Raw genomic sequence first — 20135 nt, forward strand, 5'->3', positions numbered from 1 at the left:
ACATACTTAAAAACATTATTATTTGTATATTAAATGTGTTCATATTTTCCAGGTATACAAGCCTTTAAAGCAGAAAATTTATCAAGCTGCTATTCTCCAAATTAAACTTGTCTGTAATGGTAAACCTATCAATTAATATTCTATTATAGGACCTGTCATCAATAGGATATATATAAAATTTGTTAAATGTATTTCTAAAAGTTATTGAGAGGACAGTTAAAAGCTCTCTCAGCTTTTCTTTAATGCTTACATACATATATAAACGTTGCTGACATAACTCTTTAGATCTGCATTTCCATCAGAGAACAGAGTTCCATCTGATCTCAGCTTAATCTTCAAAATCTGTGTTTATAAACCTTTATTTTCTAATATTCCTTTGCCCCTCACTGAATTTGAGAATTTGGTCATGCTGGTCATGGCAAAAGAGGAAAAAAATAGCTTTAGGAAAAGCCCTGCCTTACCTGAGATAAGGCTCTGCCTCACAACTCTGCTACACGTCAGAATGGCTCCAAAGTAAGCCAGACTTTAACTCATTTAAAGTTGTGTTCAAAAGTCTGATGTTTGTTGTAAAGATTACTGTGATCTCAAACGGGAACTCAGCCAAAATTCAAGATAGCTATTGCACAAACTGAATGTTTTACTGTTGGTGATTCCATTTTGTATTTTCCTTGTATACTCTAATTGTTGCCTGATCAATATTTTGCAGAAGTACTGCTTCAAGAGCGAACACCGTATAATGTAAACCCCAATTAGATAAAAGGGGGTAAATAACTGTAAAGTCATAGACATTGAAGTTAAAGCCCAGTACTCTTACTTTATGGCTGATGAGACTGACTTGCTTGATGGAGGAGATCAAACTTAGAGATTGAGATTAAATACAGAGGTCAAGAAAAGTCCACATTTGGGTCTTGCCCTCAAAGTCAGCCTGAACCCAGGGAACAAGAGGACTTCTCCAAGGAGCTTTGCATCTCTGGGTCACACAACCTCCTGACCAAGGAGACTGATGAGGCCATTAAAGGAAAAGTCACTCAGAGCACCTGCTGCAGAGGAGGGTCATGGAAAAAGGGAGACATCCCTAATGCTTCCAAGGGGAGCCACCTCATCAGGAAGACCCTGCCTAACCAATGGCACTAATGGAGCTAAGAAGCTGCTCTTAAGTTCTCTATAAGTGACCCCTGTGGGAATTCAACTGACTCTTTAACAGACAGGAACAGGTCACTTTGACCAGCTTGATCTTAAACACCTAGCAAAACAATTAAAACCAAAATATAGCCATTCTTGGGCATTTAAAAAATAATAATACTTAAATGTAACTTAAGATGTACACTTAATAAATAGAATAAAGACTAAAAGCTATAAAAGAGAGATTCTTAGGCAAATGTGCCTGATAACTATTAAGAGAAACAGCCAGCAGAAGTTTTTAGTCAGTTTAAGGCCTACAGACTACAGGTAGGCTTAATCTATGTTTGCTAGTATCTCTACTAAATGTTGTGTTTACATTCCTGATAACCTAGACAATGTTAAAGTTCCGAAATAAAGGCCTTGTCCTCTCCAGCGTTTGCTAGGCCTTGTTATGGGAACAACTTCTCAGTTCTTCTACCCGCTGGTGAGGAATTACTGACTTCCGTCATCTTTATGATATGCATTGGCATGTTCCAGATTCTGCAACATTTATCTTGTACTAATCTCATTTCAGTACTCATGTCTTTTTGTTCTTCTCTCATAGAAGCACCCATCCCCAGATGCCTTTACAACCTGCTCCTCCCAACCGGACTTCTACCTTGGACCCCTCATTGACCTGATTTCTAAAAGGGAACTCCAAACTGCTTGCCCCACGCTGCCCCCTTGCAGCTCGAAGAAGCCAGAGTGGTCATTGACCCCCTTTCCCTACAGCAAAGGAGTTCCTAGAATTAGAGGGGTAAGTGAAGTCAGAATTGGGGACAGGCAGTTAGTGTAGAAATAGGGGATCAGTCAAATCAAGGAAATGAAGTCCATGAAAACCATCTGCCTTTGGAAGTCTGGAAGGAGAATGGACTTTTTACATGTCACCTGCAAAACCAGCCCCAGTCACTTAGGCAGGAAGGAGAGAGAAGGCTTCGGAAAGAACTGGAGAGCAAAAGATTTTCTTATAAAAACACAAACAGGGGAATGTAATGTACAAAGCTGCTCCCCCGCCCATCAGGTGCAGTCATTTTCCCCACCTCCCAACCACTTGTCAATCTGTGAACATCCTAGCTCGCTATTGGTTCATCAGTCAGCCTGCAAGTATCCTTCTCCGATATTGGTCCCGTTAGCCCAGCGGAATTCAACTGTTTACATAGCTCCCCCGCCATCTTTCCCCATTCTTCTGTCTGTCCTCCTCACTTTTCCTATCCTCCTGGCTTTCACACTCTCTAGCACGTGCCCTTTCTCTTTCCTTTCTCTTTTCCTCTCATTTTCTCTCTTACCCTCCAGGGAGACACTCTGTTTGCTTAATAAACTCCCTTATGTAATTTCCCGTGTCTGGCGTGGTTCCGTGGGATTTCCTTACACTTCTGACTGTGGGTATGATGACAACAGTCGTCCAGGTCATTGTTCAGGGTCCTGAAAACCACTTTTACTGACAACACTGACTCTTCATTTGGGCCTGTCATGTCCCTCAGGTGACCAGAATGAGAGGAAAGGTTTGGTATCCCTGTCTTCAAGTCACTTTTTATTTTATCTCATATTTTTTACTTACTCCAATAGATGCACAAAAGCTTAAATTGAGCAATAAATGCATCACTTAGGTAACTCTGTCCTGCGTATGGGACACCAGGCCATAATGGGGTTTATGTGCCTAAAACACAGAAACCTGGTTTACATCCTGACCCCACCACAGCATGCTGAGCAGACACCAGCTGTCCATTACACAGAGCACAGCGGACTCCGGGCTGTGAAGTTCTTTTCTCCAGATAACACTGTAGAGTTACTCATACTATATTACTGACTCTTCTCAAACTCTTAAAAAGTAGCTTTTTTGTTTCCTTGGAGCAGTACTAGGGGTTGAACTCAGATCCTCACAAATGCTAGGTAAGCACTGAGCCACATCTCCAGTCCCTTTTCAATTTTTATTTTGAGATAGGATCTAAGTTGCTGAGGCTGGCCTATAACTTGCAATCCTCCTGCTTCTAGAGTCACTGGGATTACCAGTGTGCACACTACCTCCATAATTTAAGAAGAAAATCCAGCAAAAATTAGCCTGACCCTCACATTCAACCACTGTGTGTATCTCTCTCTTGTCTCCCTCCCTCTCTCTCTCTCTCTCTCTCTCTCACACACACACACACACAAACACACACACGTGCCTCTTCCCACTACCTTAAATACCACCTCACTGTACTTTCAGACAAGTAGTATCAATAATTTCCCTTTGAGGATATTTATAGAGCTCAGGCTGAGTTAGAAAGGAACATTAGAATGTTTGGTTTCATTTTTATCTTTAGGGAAAAGAAAAAGCATTTTAAATCATAATAAACATATCTGAGAAATCACTATTAATAGAATTGCTCTTTCCCAGAAGGCCACATGTAACAGATGCCCAAAAATAATGCTTTAGAGAAGGGAGGGCAGACGTCATATTTCTACTTAGATCTCTGCAAATGTTTTTTCTTTTTCTATTCATTCATTCATTCATTCATTCATTGTAGTACTGGGGTTTGAACCCAGGGTCTCACAAATGATAAGCAAGAACACTGCCACTGAGTGGTAGAGTCCCAGGTCCCCATCTTTGCAACTTTTATAAAGCAGACTGCAACTCTAAAATAATATTGGACCAGGTGTGGTGGTGCAAACTGGTAATTCTAGCTACAGAGACAGGAAGATCACAAATTTGAGCCATACTGGGCAACTTTGCAAGATCCTATCCTAAAATAGAAAGTGAAAAATAAAAAGGCTGAGGGCTGGGGAGATAGCTCAGCTGGTAGAGTGCTTGCCTCGAAAGCACAAGGCCCTGAGTTCGATCCCCAGTACGGGGGTGGGGGGTGGAGGTTGGGGATGTAGCTCAGAGCACCCTTGAGATCAATCACCAGTAATGCTACCAAAAAAAAAAGAAAAAGAAAAAAAACCCCACCAGCATTGGTCAACAAATACAGGGGTACATAGGTTAGCGGTCAGCAAGACCCTATACCCCTGCACACCCAGGCCCAGGCACGTGCACTTGTGAGCACACTCACCACACTCTGCTGGTAAGATCGGGAAGGCTGCCTATTCCAGGTCCAGAAAGATGCTGGGGAAAGGTCCCTGTAAAGGACACACTGCAGAATGCAGTGGCCACAGCCATTCTTTCCTGGTTGATGATTAGCTACTTCCTACTGCATTCATGAGCCCATTCATGACGCCAACCAATGTGACAAACAGCAGGAGCTGCTTTGGCTTTGTGTAAAGTTCAGTCTGCCACTGGTTTGTCCATTCACTTCTAGCTTGCAAGTAAAAGTAAAAATAACTGCATCACAACTGAACCTGCCAGAGAGTGAGTATCCACAGGTTAATGTGGAGTGACTTTTGACATTCAGCAGACACTTCAAACCTGAGACAAACGAACTCATTATTGCAAGTTCCATCCACGTATCTACTCAGGATCACAGCAACAACATGAAGGCACCTTTCCTGGCTGCACTCTGGGGCTGGCACTGGACCCACTGGTGAAAAGTGGCAAACAGCAAGAACACACTGCACCCTGACAATCTCTGACAGCCATCCAGGACTCACCTTCCTAGAGAAAAGGAGCCTTCCATAAACTTCATGGCAAGGAAAATGCTGACAGAATACTACGGAGCTGGACCTAATGTCTAAGAAACAAAAAAAGGGTGCAGTATGAACTCAAAAATAACAGTTTTAGAAGTTCATTCAAATGAAATGATATCTGAGATTGCTTCAAAATTACCAGAGGGGGGGCCCTTTTAGCTTTATTTGTCGCCTGCACAGCTTGTTTGCCCGAAATCCCCGGGCCCAGTAGCATGACGTCCGCCTTAGAGAACTACATCAACCGAACTATTGCTGTTACTACTTCTGATGGGAGAACACTGAAAGGTTTTGACCAGACTATTAGTGTGATTTTAGATGAAAGTCATAAACGAGTATGCAAGCTCTTCACAGGGAATACAGCAAGTGGTACTGGGGCTCTACATTGTGAGAGGTGACAATGTTGCAATCATTGGAGAAACTGATGAAGAGACAGATTCTGCGCTTGACTTGGGGAATATTCAAGCAGAAACTCTAAACTCTGTAGCACACTGAGGAAAAACTACATAGGGTTGGACATCTAAATCTTGTACAGAAACCAGTTATTCTGAGGAAGATGTTTGGAAGTTTTAAGAATGTGTAATTGTTAATTTTGACTTCATACTGATTCACTGTGATATGTAAATAAAAATATTTCTACATTTTTATTGAAAAAATATTTTGCCTAAATTATAATAAAAAAAAAATTACCAGGGGGCAGGAGTGTGAAAAGAGACTGAGTCAACTGTTGAAGCTGAATGGCAAATACTGAAGGGCTCAACAGCACCATCTATTTTTGAATACATCTGAAATTTTTCATAATCAAAAGTTAAAATAGAACAAAATGAGACGTTTAAGTTACTAAGTTCTAACGTTCCCAAGCCTGTAAATAAGATCATTGTTGGCTATTCTATTCCTCTTGTAGATTCGTCAGGCTCAGTTTATTTTGTTTTCAACTGCCCGTGACAAAGAACATGAAGAAAGGTAATTTGCTCAAATTATCATCTCATTCAGTAACTCAAGTTTATGCCATTTCTCTACGAACTTCCTTTTAGAATTAAAAGCAACCAGAAAAGGAAACAAAGGTGGCACTGAATGAATGTGAAAGCAGCCTGCCACACTAGAGTAAGCGAGTGCTGGGCTGGGTGTGGGTTTTTCTCGGTCACGGAGCAGCTGGGCCTGGACTGCCCCCAGGTGTCCTGTGTGAGGGCTTGGTCCCCAGGGCAGCAGGTGCAGAACGGGGCCTTCGGGAAGTGGCTGATGAGGAGCGCTCTGCTCTCACCGGTGGACGAGCCCATTGGCAGCGAGGGACGGGACTGCACGAGGTGGGGCGCTGGGAGCAAGTAGCCACCGGGCTGCGCTCTGAAGGGGTTCTGGTCGCCCTCTGCTTCCCCACTTCCCTCTGCCGCACCCTTTGACCATGATGTTTCTGCCACAAAGCCAGCTGACCACGGGCAGAAACCTCAGGACCAAAGTAATTCTTTCCTCCTTTAGGTTGCTCTCCCCAGGTGCTGTCACAGTGATAAAAGCTGACAACCGTGGTCCTCTCGCGGGAGATGGGTAAGAAGATTTCGAGCTCCCCACAGTAGTCAGCACAGAAATCAGGAGGTGACCAAGGCAGCCTGGGGAGAGGCCGCAGAAGAAGAGGACGCCCGCAGCCTCGTCCCTCAGTACTGCGGCGGTCATGCGGTCGCCCCCGAAGGCCTTGTAAAAAGGGCCGTGCTCCTCCGCCACCTCCCAGCTCCCGCATGGGGCCTGCCCGCCTCAGGACCGCGGCGCCCACACCAGGCCCGGCCTGGGCGCAGACCTCCCCAGGGCTCCCCTTCCCTCTGCTCCTCCCACGCGCGGCCCCTCCAGTTGCTCCCTCTTCTGTGACCTCCAGCCACTTGGTGAAAACCTCTTGGTGCGCACACTTGTGCACTGTACTGAGGTTCCTCTACTCCACTGACTACAAGCGCCTTTAAAGCAAATTAAAACCCCTTCCTCGTCCTCTATGCCGTGGACTCAGTGCTCTGGATAAGACAAAAGCAAGGAAATTACAGATGAATGACCAGCAAAACCTCTTTCCTAAATCTTGAAATACCTACAAAGTCATCTGAAATAAAGTAAATGTTCAACAAATACTGAAAATGAAACAAGGAACTACAAGTAAGCAGAGCAGAGTGATCCGGAAGCAATGAAACCGTTTTGCGATTCCAATCATTATCCTAACAGAATATGTGTTTTGTTTTGTTGTTGATGGAGTTTTATTTCATTTATTTATTTATTTGTGGTGCTAAGAATCGAACCCAGTGCCTCACACATACCAGGCAAGCGCTGTACCAGAGCCACAACCCCAGCCCCTATAATTTGTTTTTGAATCAACAAAATAATCATAAAATTCATAGCAGGGGGGCAGAAATGCTTTTTCCAAGTCTTTGGAAAAAAGAATTCAATAGGTAATAAGGTTTATACAAAAATATTCAAACTGTGGTGATGCGAATAGTAATCAGTGAAACAAAACACAAAATACAGAAAACATGCCACTATGTATACAAATTTAGGATGCTTCAAAAGCAAACACCACAAAACAGACAAGATTATTTAAGATAGCACACTCCCTCCCCACATGCCTGCTGCCCTGCTTTATCCACAGCCAACATCCTTCTATTCCAACCACTCCCAAATCCCTCAGCAACCAAGACTGCAAAGGAGCAGCTCCACCTGCACGTTCCAGGGCAGGTCAAATTCAGCAAATCCAAGGCGCAGCTGTCCTCCTTGCGAGTCTCTCCTACTCTTCCCCTTCCTCCATGGGCAATGGACCACTTCCTCTTGGCCTCCCAAGCTAAGCCCTGAACCTGTGTGCAGCTTCTCCCACCCCTGGCCCAGCTGAGTGCCGCTCTCCTCCTTCACCCTCCTCAGTCTACCCGCTCCCTCTTCCCCCTGCTGGCCTCACTTTAAGCCTCACCTTCATGCTTTCTCACAGGAAGAGCTTCCAACATCTCCCTGACTTCCCTCAATGGCCATCCTGTTTCAGAAGTGATCTAAAATGCAAATAAACTTGGGCCATCTCTCTGCTCAAAAGCTTTCAATGGCTTTCTAACTTTTCTCAGGAAAAAAAAAAATCCTCACTCATAAGACCCTTCTCAATCCAGTCCCTTCCTCCCCACTCTCACCCAGTGCTCCCTCATCAACCGGAAGCCTCCCTGACCTGCCCGCCTCTCCACTCACTCACCTTCGCCACCTCTGTGACACAGGAATCTTTTTTCTTTTTAGTTCTATACAACATCAGGGTATACTCTGACATGATCACAAAAGCATGGGGCACAGCTCGCTCCATTCACTCCCCCCAAATCCCCTCCATCAATCCCTCTTCAATCCATTTAGTTCACTTTTTTTTTTGGCACTGAACCCAGGGGTACTTTACCACAGAGCTACATCCCCAGCCCTTTTCATTATGAGACTTAGCCTTGAACTTGCAATCCTCCTGCCTCAGTCTCCCGAGTCACTGGGATTACAGGTGTGCACCACCATGCCTGGCTTCATGCTACTTCTTGCATTTTATGGTTCATTTGCCTGTTTTTTGAGCAAACTGTGGTCTCTGGATTAAAAGTGGGAACCTCTGAATGAACTAATGAACTCTTCTTTTTTGGGGGGAGGTGGGTACCGGGGATTGACTTCAGGGGCACTCGGCCACTAAGCCACATCCCCAGTGCTATTTTGTATTTTATTTAGAGACGGGTCTCACTGAGTTGCTTAGCACCTCTTTTTTGCTGAGGCTGGCTTTGAACTCACGATCCTCCTGTCTCAGCCTCCTAAACTGCTGGGATTACAGCCGTGCACCATACCGGCTACTAATGGACTCTTGATTGCCAGTATGTTAATTATGACTGTAACCAGATTCTATGAGTGTAATTAGTTGAGTTCTTGGAAGGTACTTACTACATCTTACCCTTTTCAGATTTCTCCATAAGTCATAACACTACATGCTACATGCATATTGAGTGCTCAGCAAACATGCATTGAATGACCATAGTACCTCACTAAAACCCAGGTAGCTAACACTTTCCCAGGATTAGAACACTGCCTTTTGATTTCAGTGTTATTTTAATGTGGTTTGACTATATTTAGAAAGACCAGAAACTCCTGTAATCCATTCTCTCAGTCTATTTTATCTGCCTCTATCGATTCAGACGTCCAATTATAAATGAATCAGAATCTTACTTTTGATGCAAAAAACATAAGGTAAAAGAGCTCTTCTGTCCTAAAACAACTTTACTTGTGAGGAATCTGAGGCTCAAAGGGGATAAATGATTTGCTTAATGTATTGATACCAAGGAAACTTGGCCATGCTGGAGCCCAGGTCTGACTCCACACAATGATGATTCTCAGATCATGCTTGGGATGAACAAAAGCCAGGTAAGTTAACACTTAGGGTACAAATGAAGTAAATTTGAGACCACCAGGTATTAGCATATGGCTTAAAAATGTCTATCAGCTTTTGAACAGTATTTTCTCTACAATTATCCTTCTGTGACCACCTAGTTAGAATTATTTACTTCCATAAACAAGCAGCATGCACATATGCATACTTTCTGTTAGTCCCTGACCATTTCATCTAGAGGAGGTCAAGAATGAGGGTAAGATCTGGTCTTAAGAGATAAACGTCTACATGGAGGGCAGCAGTTAATATGGCAAGTGTTTTTATCAGTGCAGCTTCACTCTGCCCAGTCACTCTCCCAGGTAAACAGTTTCCCACTTCTGCTGTGTGAAATGATACCTCTGACAAAATGACTCATAGCTTAAATTCTATGATCTTTTCTATAAAAAGCGGACAAGTCTTTCATCAGAAACCACTACTATATGGGGGATGGCTTAGGGAAGAATAGAGTTAATTTAGGTTAGGTAGAGGGGATTGAATGGAGGGGAGGGGTGTGGAGACAGGAAGGATAGTAGAACGAATCAGACATTATTACCCTATGTACGAATATAACTATACAACCAGGGAGATTCTATATCATGTATAACCAGAAGAATGAGAAATTATACTTCACTATATATGATGTATCAAAGTGCATTCTACAGTCATGTATAATTAATTAAATTTAAAATTTTTTTTAAAAAGGAATCACAACTATAATAATGTCTATGGGCAAAATCTAACTCCCTTATTATTTTATCTTCTTGCACCTTACTGAGGATGGTATGGTTTAGCATATGAACATATACTGTCATTTAACTTTCCTAGGGTAGAAACTTTCTTCAGTTCCATAATGAACACTGAAATCCCCGGTAACAACACCTGAAGTGTGGAACGATCCCCCATGCAACTGTCCTCCACGTTTCAAACTCACTGAGCATGTAGACAAGTATGAGTCATCATCTGACTTCAAAGAACAGGCAGGGGGAGAAACGAGCCATCCACACATGCCACGAAGGAACAGTAAGGTCATACGAAAGGAATGCACAGACACATGGGATCTCCAGGAAGGGGCACCCCAGGAAGGGGCACCGCCATGGGATCAGAATGAATCTAAGAGAGTCAGCAGTAGTTCCGTGGCAGGGGCAGTGTTTTGAGCAAAGAAAACACCTTGACAAGAGGCATCAAAGTGGAAAAGAACAGCACAAACTGAGGAAATGTTAACTAAGCAGCTTACCTAGATGTAGGAAGTAAGAGAAGAAAACAGAAACAAGCAGAATCATAGGACTTCAGAGCAGCTGACGCCTAGACGGACATGCTAAAATGCTGTGCATGAAGCAGCCACACAGACGCAAGCAAAGCAGAAGGCACTTCCAGGATGGCAGAGGAAGGACTTCCACAGATCGGTCCTCCATAGAGTAACAAGAACACTGGCAAGAATGGTCAAGGTCAACTTTTTTCAAAACTGTGGAAATTCAAGGCTTACAAGAATCCAAGGAATGTTTACTCAAGAAAAACAGCTGACTCTTAGTAAGCAGAGTGAGCTTTGTGGCATTTTAATTTGCTTCAGTCTCCCTGAGAACTTTCCAACAGCCTTGCAAACACCTCCTGAACACCACAGCCCAGTGGCCACGCGTGGTGGCAGAATAGCTCGCTAGCACTCCACAGACCTGTCACTGTCTGACCTATCCACCAGCTCTCCAGAAGAGCTGCCCTCCAGGGCTTCCATTACCTGATGACTCAGAGGTCATTAGAGAGCATCCCCAGGGCATCTGTTAAGAGGGCCAGAGACAACCATTCAGTGTCATAGCTTCAGGCAGCTGTGGCAACAAATGGAGCAAACAAGACACAGGTAAAAAAAAATTAACAGGAGAATTTGGGGAACAAGATGTCCACAGATGGTGGAGAAAAGTTCAGCATATTCCTGAGAATCTAGAAGGCACACATATACCCAGGAGAGACCTGGGGAAGCCTGTGTCTTGCCACTGGCTGACTGCCATGTCCTGAACAAGCAGGAAATGAAGGCTAAGGCAGCACACTAAAGGTGCCACAACCCACACGCACTCAGGTAAGGCTGGGTGACCTACTGGCTCAATATATGCAAGGGACCCTGTCCCTTTTCAGTGGGCCACTGAGCTAACCAAGCAGACTTCAGCAGATACACAGGATAAAAAACAGATTTTACACAATTTGTCCCAGAAAGTCACAAAACAAAGAGCAACAACAAATTCTAGGAAGGTGAGTGCCTAATTTTCAACGTACCCATGTTTTATACTATTTTAAACAATTGTTTTTCAGCAAAAAAATGATTAGACGCATAAAGTGACAGGACAGTATGGTCCCTATGTGGGGGAGTAGGGAGAGGCAGGCAGTAAACAAAATCTATCTTTGAGGTGCCTGAGCTCTGGACTTCCAGGACAAAGACTTCACTGTAAATACATTTGAAGAACTAAAGTAAAGTAAAGAATAGGAATAGGGGTGATTTCTATGTGGACTGAATCATGATTACTAAAGAGACTGAAATTCCTTATCCTTCGCTCTCCACTGGAGCTCTTCGGTCGTCTGCCATCCAGGAGCCATCTTGGGACTGCCGTGTGGCGGAGCCTTCGAAATCCAAACCCAGATTTGTGAGGTACTGGAAACCTTCAGGGACACTATAAATCTACAGGGTAGAAACTGTACTACCTCAGATCCCCATGACTAAATGGGAAGACACACAAACAAAATGAAAAAAAAAAAGGGAACAAAGCACTCCAAACAAACCAGGATGCTCCAATTATAGACTCCATTGACAAACCAGTAGAAGAAATGTCAGAGAAGGAGTTCAGAATATACTTAGTAAAACTGCTTCACGACTTTAAGGAGGATATAAAGAGTGAAATCAGAGCTATGTTTCAGGAGATGGATGATATCTTAAAGAAAGAGATAAAGATCCTGAGAAGAAATCTAGAAGAAATCTTTGAAATGAAAGAATCAATAAACCAAAATAAAAATTCAATGGAAAGTAGCACCAACAGAGGAGACCACTTGGAAGACAGAACTTCAGGCAATGAAGACAAAATATATAATTTTGAAAATAAAGGTGACCACACAGAGAAGATGATAAATTGCGTGACGTTCCCTCACCCAGACACAATGCCTGAACAGCAGCTGCTGAAGCCAACGAGTGGAGCTACTGTGACTACTTCTGGGCTGATAAGAAAGAAAGACCCCCAAGGCAATGGCACCATGGCGGGGTTCGAACTGCTGCTCCAAAAGCAACTGAAGGGCAAACAAATGCAGAAAGAAATGTCTGAATTCGTCGGAGGATAAAGACTGAAGAAGAATATGCAAAGAACTTGGCTAAGCTCTCTCAGAACTCGTTGGCTGCGCAAGAGGAAGGCTCCCTGGGAGAAGCATGGGCTCAGGTGAAGAAGAGCCTGGCAGATGAAGCAGAAGTTCATTTCAAGTTCTCAGCCAAGCTTCACAGCGAGGTAGAGAAGCCCCTAATGAACTTTCGTGAGAACTTCAAGAAAGACATGAAAAAGTGTGACCACCATACCGCTGACCTCCGCAAGCAACTCGCCAGCCGCTATGCATCAGTGGAGAAGGTCCGGAAAGCCCTCACAGAGCGGCAGAGAGACCTGGAGATGAAGACCCAGCAGCTGGAGATCAAGCTGAGCAACAAGAGGGAGGAGGACATCAAGAAGGCACGGAGGAAGTCCACACAGGCTGGTGATGACCTCATGCGCTGTGTGGACCTCTACAACCAGGCCCAGTCCAAGTGGTTTGAAGAGATGGTAACCACCACTTTGGAGCTGGAGCGGCTGGAAGTGGAGAGGGTGGAGATGATCCGGCAACATTTGTGCCAGTACACACAGCTGCGGCACGAGACGGACATGTTCAACCAAAGCACAGTTGAGCCTGTGGACCAACTGCTTCAAAAAGTGGACCCGGCCAAAGACAAGAGAGCTGTGGGTCAGAGAGCACAAAACGGGCAACATTCGCCCTGTGGACATGGAGATCTAGACACGCCTGTGTGGCCCCGGGGGGTCCTGCCCAGGAGAGGGGCTGGGTGTCCCATGGAGAGGAGATGGCGTCTCCTGCTGGGTGAAGCTGCCCTCCCACCCACTCTCCTATCCACTGAGGAGAGAGGAGAGAGCTGGCAATTCCCAGAAGGGTGATCTGGATGGCCCAGCTGGGGGATCCCAAATATTCCCAGGCCAAGAAGACAGACCTGCAACCCTGCCCTTGTCTCCAAGACTGAAGCCCCCAAACCCCATGCCATGCTTGTTGCTCTGAGAACAAACTGAGGCTGGAACTTTGTGGTCCCCGCTGAGTTCCATAGGGGTGGCCGTCACACACTTGTGCCCTTGGGTGCCCGAAGGCCCATCCTCCAACTGGTCCCTTTATCTCCTTAGGGGCTTCGGAAGATCAGGGGAGGGCCGCCTCTGCCTCCAAGCCAATGTCAGGATCAGACTCATGAACAGAAAGCGCCATCAGCTCAGCCTGCACCTAGAGTCCTTTACAGCCCTCTATTTTTCTCATTGCATTCTGGGAGCCCAAATCTAGCTATCCTTGGCCACTTTTCATCCCCATGAGTCTTGGGAAGGCCTGTTTTCTGTCTTCCCAGACCAACCCTGCCTAGAGAGGTCAGGATGGAACTACCTCATTCAGCAAACTAGCCCCAAGTCGGAGCATTGAATCATGGTTCCTATCAGACCAGCCATCGTCCCTCAGTCTCTGGAAATCCCAATCCATCCACTCCTCAGCTGCTTTCTCAAGGCAGTCCCCACCCTGCCACCCCTGCGCAGTCTCACTAGAGGGAGCTTTCCAAAGTTCTCAGCCAGCAAGGCCTCCTTCAGTTCTGTGCATGTCCAAAGGCTTTGAGGGATGGAGACACCAGCTCACCTCAGAAACCAGATGGGGTCTGTCTGCCATGGCCTCCTGTCCAACACTGGGCTACCCTGACCACCACTCTCCTGGGCTGCCCACCATGGGCTTAATGGGGCTGGGTCAGTCCCATATGAGAGACAGATTAGGGCAAGTCCCTTTGTCATTCCGCATATGGCTCCATCTGCTTATGCATGCTGGGGTTTGGACTGCTGTCCCTTGTATGGGCACTGCAGACTTTCATGGCCATAGGAGTTCTTTGCTATCCAGGTGTGTCTTGCCACCTGGGCCTCCAGCTACTCTGAACTTTCCAGAGCCCTATGCTAAGCCCTCCCTTGGTGCCAGCACTTCCTTTCCCTCTGTCCATCTTCCCTGGAGAAGCCTGGGCCCAGTGTGATTTGGGAAGATTTTCAACACTGCTCTGAGTTCAGCCCGTCACTTCCTTCCTCTACTACAGCAAACATGATCACCATGTTAACCTGGAGAATCAGCCTGAAGGGACGGGGAGAAGAAATTGACATAGTGAGCAAGGAACAAATTCTAGCCAGAAACTCATGCTCTGAGGGTCCATCTTTCTTCATCTTTCCATCAGTGGCTTTGGATTGACCCTTCCATCCCCCATGGGGGCAGAATTCTATGAGCACAATTCACTGATCTTTCCCTCAGTTTTACATGCTAATAGTGGATAACATTAATCTTGAGTCTCTTGGCATTTCTTCCATTAAAATGGAATTGCTTTCTCATAGTTTATATTAGAAAGATATCCAATATACTAAAGCAAACCAAAAAAAAAAAAAAAAAAAAAAAAAAAAAGAGAGAGACTGAAATTATTTTTTAAAAAGAACTAGAAGAGAAAAATTCACAGGAGTGTCTTAACGGCACACTGAGACTGAGGAAGAAGCAGGAAACAAAGATCAATTATCCAAGCTGAAGAAGAGAAAGAAAAAGAATGAAGAAAAACTAATAAATATGCCCAACATTGGCAGAAAGGAAGTTTCAGGAGAGGAGATGGGAAAAACAACAGTTGTGGAAATAATGGCTGAAAATGTCCCAAATGCAACACAAACACTCATCTACACATATTAAGTAAGAAAAACAAAGTGATCTACATCTAGACACACAATACTAAAACTGTAAGGAACAAGAGAAATGAAACTCGCTATGTACAAAATCCCCAATAAGACAAACAGCTGACTTCCCGTCACAAATCAGAGCGGTCAGAAGGCAGTGGGGTGATATGTTCCCAGTGAAGGAAAGATCCAACAAAGAGTCCCACATCCAACAACACTGTCCTTTGAAAACAGAGGATCAGACACTTCAAGTAAACAAACACTGAGACAATGTGTCACAAGGAGAAAGGCCCTATAAGAAATAACAAAGGGAGTCTTCAGGGCTAAAATGAAAAAGCACTAGACAATAATTCAAATCCATATTAAGAAATAAACAGAGACCAGTCGGAGGGAGTGACACATCCTATTCCATCCACTCCCTCCCCCTCGCCCATCCTCACCTTACTTTCAGGTGCTCACTGGGCAGTTAGGCAGAAGTGATCCCTGTGACTCTGCCAAAGACAAGGCTGTGGGTCTGTAGGGAAAAAACCCTAGGCAAAGTCACAGCACTGAAATTGTCACCTTGAAGGAGCAGAGTAGAAAAGTGTGAAAAATGAATGGACCTGTGGATGGCTTGTGTGACCATTCTCTAAGTGAAGAAGGAGCCTTCATGTTCACATCAGAATCTGTAGGAGAGGGACATCTGGATAAGATCTGTGACCAGATCAGTGGCCATGGTGGACTACCAGCAGGTGGTGAGGGACACCATCAAGCACATTGGCTACGACGACTCTGCCAAGGGCTTTGACTTTAAGACCTGCAATGTGCTGGTGGCTCTGGAGCAACAGTCCCCAGATATTGCCCAATGTGTCCATCTAGACAGAAATGAAGAGGATGTTGGTGCAGGAGATCAAGGTTTGATGTTTGGCTATGCCACTGACGAGACAGAAGAATGCATGCCTCTCACCATAATCCTCGCTCACAAGCTCAATGCCCATATGGCAGATCTGAGGCGCTCCAGTGTCCTCCCTTGGCTGAGGCCAGACTCCAAGACTCAGGTGACAGTTCAGTACATGCAGGACAATGGTGCAGTCATCCCTGTGCGCATCCACACCACCGTAATCTCTGTTCAGCACAACGAAGACATCACGCTGGATGACATGCGCAGGGCACTGAAGGAGCAGGTGATCAGGGCCGTGGTGCCAGCCAAGTACCTGGATGAAGACACCATTTACCACCTCCAGCCCAGTGGCCGGTTTGTCATCGGAGGTCCCCAGGGGGATGCAGGTGTCACTGGTCGCAAGATTATTGTGGATACCTATGGCGGCTGGGGGACTCATGGTGGTGGGGTCTTCTCTGGAAAGGACTACACCAAGGTGGACCCCTCGGCAGCTTATGCTGCCCGTTGGGTGGCCAAGTCCCTGGTGAAAGCAGGGCTCTGCAGGAGAGTGCTTGTCCAAGTGTCATATGCCATTGGTGTGGTGGAGCCACCGTCCATTTCCCTCTTCACCTAGAACCTCACAGAAGACAGAGGGAGCTGCCCGATGTGGTGAATAAGAACTTCGACCTTCAACCGGGTGTCATTGTCAGGGATTTGGATTTGAAGAAGCCAATCTACCAGAAGACAGCATGCTATGGTCATTTTGGAAGGAGCGAGTTCCCCTGGGAGATTCCCAAGAAGCTTGTGTTTTAGAGCAGGTGGGAGCTGTGCCTGGCCTTACCCTGGATGCTGCTCTTCTGCAGGATTACAACGCTTAAATTTCCCAGACCCTTCTGGGGCATGCCTTCCTAACCACCACCCCTCAGGGCAGAGTCAGCTCCCTTTGGTTTTGGTCCATCCTGTTATCACCATGAATGGCAGGGGTCAGATGGTTTCCTGGTGCTGGAGGTCAGGTCTCCTTGTGAGGATAGTCTCAATGTTCCCTGCCTATCCCTCAGACAAGAGCAATGTTGATTTAGTTTGAAGATCCTTCCTGTCAGGAGTAAAGTCCCTCACTCATCTCTTACCAGAACCTAGAACCTGACCAGCTCCTCCACCCTGGGTGTGTGCCCAGGTCAGTGCAGTACACACACCTCAGGGCTTCTTGTGGGCCTCGGCATGCTTGAACTCTTTTCCACATCTGCAGCTGCACTGCTGAACCATAGTCTTCACAAACCCCCCATGTGACTGGGCATGTGCTGTGGATAATGGGCTGATATCTCCTGAGCATCTGCAATATGTGGGGATCTAGCTAAGTACTGGTCTCACATATGCTTTCCAGCAACATGATGATGTAGCACCTTTTATTATCCCTATTTACAAGGGGGAAACTGAGGCACAAAGTCTTTCACAAGGTCTCAGTCACACAAAACAGGGCTTAGATGTGATCCTAGGATCTTTGACTCAGTAGTCCCTCCCCCATCCCAGTCTTATGCCAGAAATCGACCTTTGCAATGACTAAGCAGATTGACATGAGACCGTGGCTTCTGTCCCGAAGGCCTGGGCCTAGGCTTCCTAGGAGCTAGGGGAGCCACACAGCAGCTCTTGATGAGCCCTGGGCAATGCTCTAGGAAGTCAGGATAGAACTGAAAGACTTTCACTTCCCTTTCTTGTTCCAGAAGATTTGTTCAGGGCAAGCTGGCCTCTTGGCCCATTAGGCTGGGTGAGAGTTTGAAATGAAGAAGCAGCCTTATAATCTGAGCTCCCTGATCTCCCAGGAACCTATAGGGCTTGGTGTTTTAGGCCTCCAGAATACGTGGCCTCAGTCACATCCAGACCCATCTGGGCCTCCTGGAGTGAGGGCAGCAGCTTGTCTTGGCATAGGTGGGCAGCCCTCAGTCAGGGGACAGGAGCCCTGTGCCCTTCGAGTTTTTCTCCTTGTCTGGCCCTTGTGCCCTCTGCAGTCTGAGTGCTGTTGGAGTATGTGTGCAGGCCCCTCAGGGTCCCTTTCAGAGAGACTATCCCTAAGGCCAAGATACCCAGCGTTAAAAAGTGACCCAGTGCAGGGCTTGCTCCTGGTTGCCTGAGATGTCATGAGGAGATTCTGCCTTTGCTAGGGTAGCTTTTCGGTACAGATTATCTCCCATGAGGGCCTGGGAGGTCCTTGGCCCCCCGAGTCTTTGAAGCTACTTGCTGCTTTGACTTTCCATCTGTGGCTGGCACCACTTGCCCCACCCATCCTCAACCTGGGCCATACTCGGCAAACCTCCACCTTTTCCCCAGCTCCCAGGGATGCAGGCTCAGGAAGAACACCGGGGACCTGGCTTTTCTTCAGGGCACACATTGCCAGATCTGGCTGGGAGAGGCAGCCAGGAAGACTCATTTAGGGAGCAGATGCCCTGCTCCCTTATGCCTCCGGGAGCACAGAGACCCCAGCCCTTAACATCAAGGAATCGAAACTCTGCAGGGGAAGTAAAACTCAAGCCTTAGCGGTCATCAAACCCTTGAGCTACTGAGTAACACAGAACCTCGGGTCTCTCCACTGGGCTCCTCAAGTCTCTCTTTGCAGAGGGAGGGACAGGTTTGCAGGTGATCCAGTTCCTCTAACTTGGGCTCTATTTGGATTAAAATTTCAGAATTTTACACTTCCCCTACCCCCTAGAGAAACAAGATCCTTTTTGCCAACATTGTTAATATAAAAGTAAAACATTTATTTGTTAATAGTTCCTGCTAGGGTCATGAATAAAAACTCATTAGGAGCAATTAAAAAATAAATAAATAAATAAACAGCACCAAAGTAAACTACACAGGGAAACACAAAAGACAGTACCTTTTTGTTCATAACTCTTCTTATCTGAATTAAAAGAAATCTGTATAAAGCAATAATTATAGAACTGTTGATGAAGTTTATAACGTAAAGATATAATTTTGGGCTGGGGTTGTGGTTCAGTGGTACAGCACTTGCCTAGCATGCGTGAGGCACTGGGTTTGATTCTCAGCACTGCATATAAATAAATATATAAAGGTTCATCAAAACTAATAAAAAATTTTTTTAAAGATATAATTTCAATGAGGAAGCAAGAAGAAATGAACAGGGCTTTATTAAAGCAAACTTTTTCTACACTATTAAAATTAAGTTGGTATTACTCCAAACTATATTGTTTTAGGTTACCAATTCTAATCACCAGTAAAATAAAAAAGGACAGTCAAGGGCCACATACCACCACTTTGGTCCACAACAGACCACAAGGACAACAGTGGCCTCAAAAGATTACATGGAGCTGAGAAACTCCCACTGCCTAGTGACACCAGAGCTATCACAGTGTCATAGCACAACGGATTCCTCAAGCAGGTGGTGTGAGGCTGATGCAGACAGACCTACGCACTGCCAGTCATGTGGAAGTCTGGCACATGCAACCATGCAGAGCACATAAAATCCAATAATGACTACGTCCATGCCATATGTATTTACTGTACTTTGTTTTATTGTCTTTGCAGAATGTGACCCTTGTTCTCACTTAACAGTTAAGTTGACTGCAGAGCAGTATGCACTGTCATACCAGCACAGCCTCCTGTGTCCCATCTGTGCCATGTCTCTTGGTCACAACACAAGGCTACACTGAGAGACTGACCTATAACATCATATGTAAGAACACTGTGATGTCTACACAAGGACAAAATCACCTAATGAAGCATTTCTCAGAATGTATCTTTATCACTGGATATAGTGGCACAGGCCTGTAATCCCAGTGTCACAGGAGGCTGAGGTAGGAGGATTGCAAATTCAAGACCAGCCTCAGCAAGTTAATGGAGCCCTAAGGACTTAGCAAGACCCCGTCTCAAAATAAAACATTTTTAAAAAGGGCTGGGGTTCAATCCCCAGTACCAAAAAAAAAAAAAAATATATATATATATATATATGTTCTTTGTCACTAAGTAATACATGACTACAGAGTAAAAGAAACAAAATAATTAAAATGTACACAGGAAAATATTTAATACAAAAAAGAATAATGGAAAAAGAGAAGCAAAAAGATAAAAACATACCCCGAAAACAAAGAGTAAAATAGTAGATATAAATCCTAATATACTAATAATTACATTAAATGTAAATGGAATAAAAACTCTTACAGGCAGTGATTGAGAATGGGCCAAA

The 20135-nt window shown here is 45.2% G+C and overlaps 2 protein-coding genes and 2 pseudogenes across 4 annotated transcripts in view; 3 read left to right on the forward strand and 1 right to left on the reverse strand.

Annotated features, from left to right (window-relative positions):
* Positions 1-20135, reverse strand: part of LOC306649339 (protein-tyrosine sulfotransferase 1-like) — a 53632-nt gene that overhangs the window by 22419 nt on the left and 11078 nt on the right. The gene's annotated exons all lie outside the window — the stretch shown is intronic.
* LOC306649348 (U6 snRNA-associated Sm-like protein LSm8) lies at positions 4612-6067 on the forward strand (annotated as a pseudogene). The gene has a single exon. The product of its transcript is annotated as a U6 snRNA-associated Sm-like protein LSm8 (transcript).
* On the forward strand, positions 11754-14394 carry LOC306649235 (growth arrest-specific protein 7-like; annotated as a pseudogene). Its single transcript has one exon. The product of its transcript is annotated as a growth arrest-specific protein 7-like (transcript).
* On the forward strand, positions 15795-16574 carry LOC306650176 (S-adenosylmethionine synthase-like; the record flags this gene model as incomplete). Its single annotated transcript, XM_079122000.1, has 1 exon — positions 15795-16574. One exon carries the CDS (start codon positions 15795-15797, stop codon positions 16572-16574), a length of 780 nt encoding a protein of 259 aa, XP_078978126.1.

This window comes from Sciurus vulgaris, assembly GCF_902686455.1.
Source record: "Sciurus vulgaris genome assembly, chromosome: 18".
NCBI classification, from domain to species: Eukaryota; Metazoa; Chordata; class Mammalia; order Rodentia; family Sciuridae; genus Sciurus; species Sciurus vulgaris.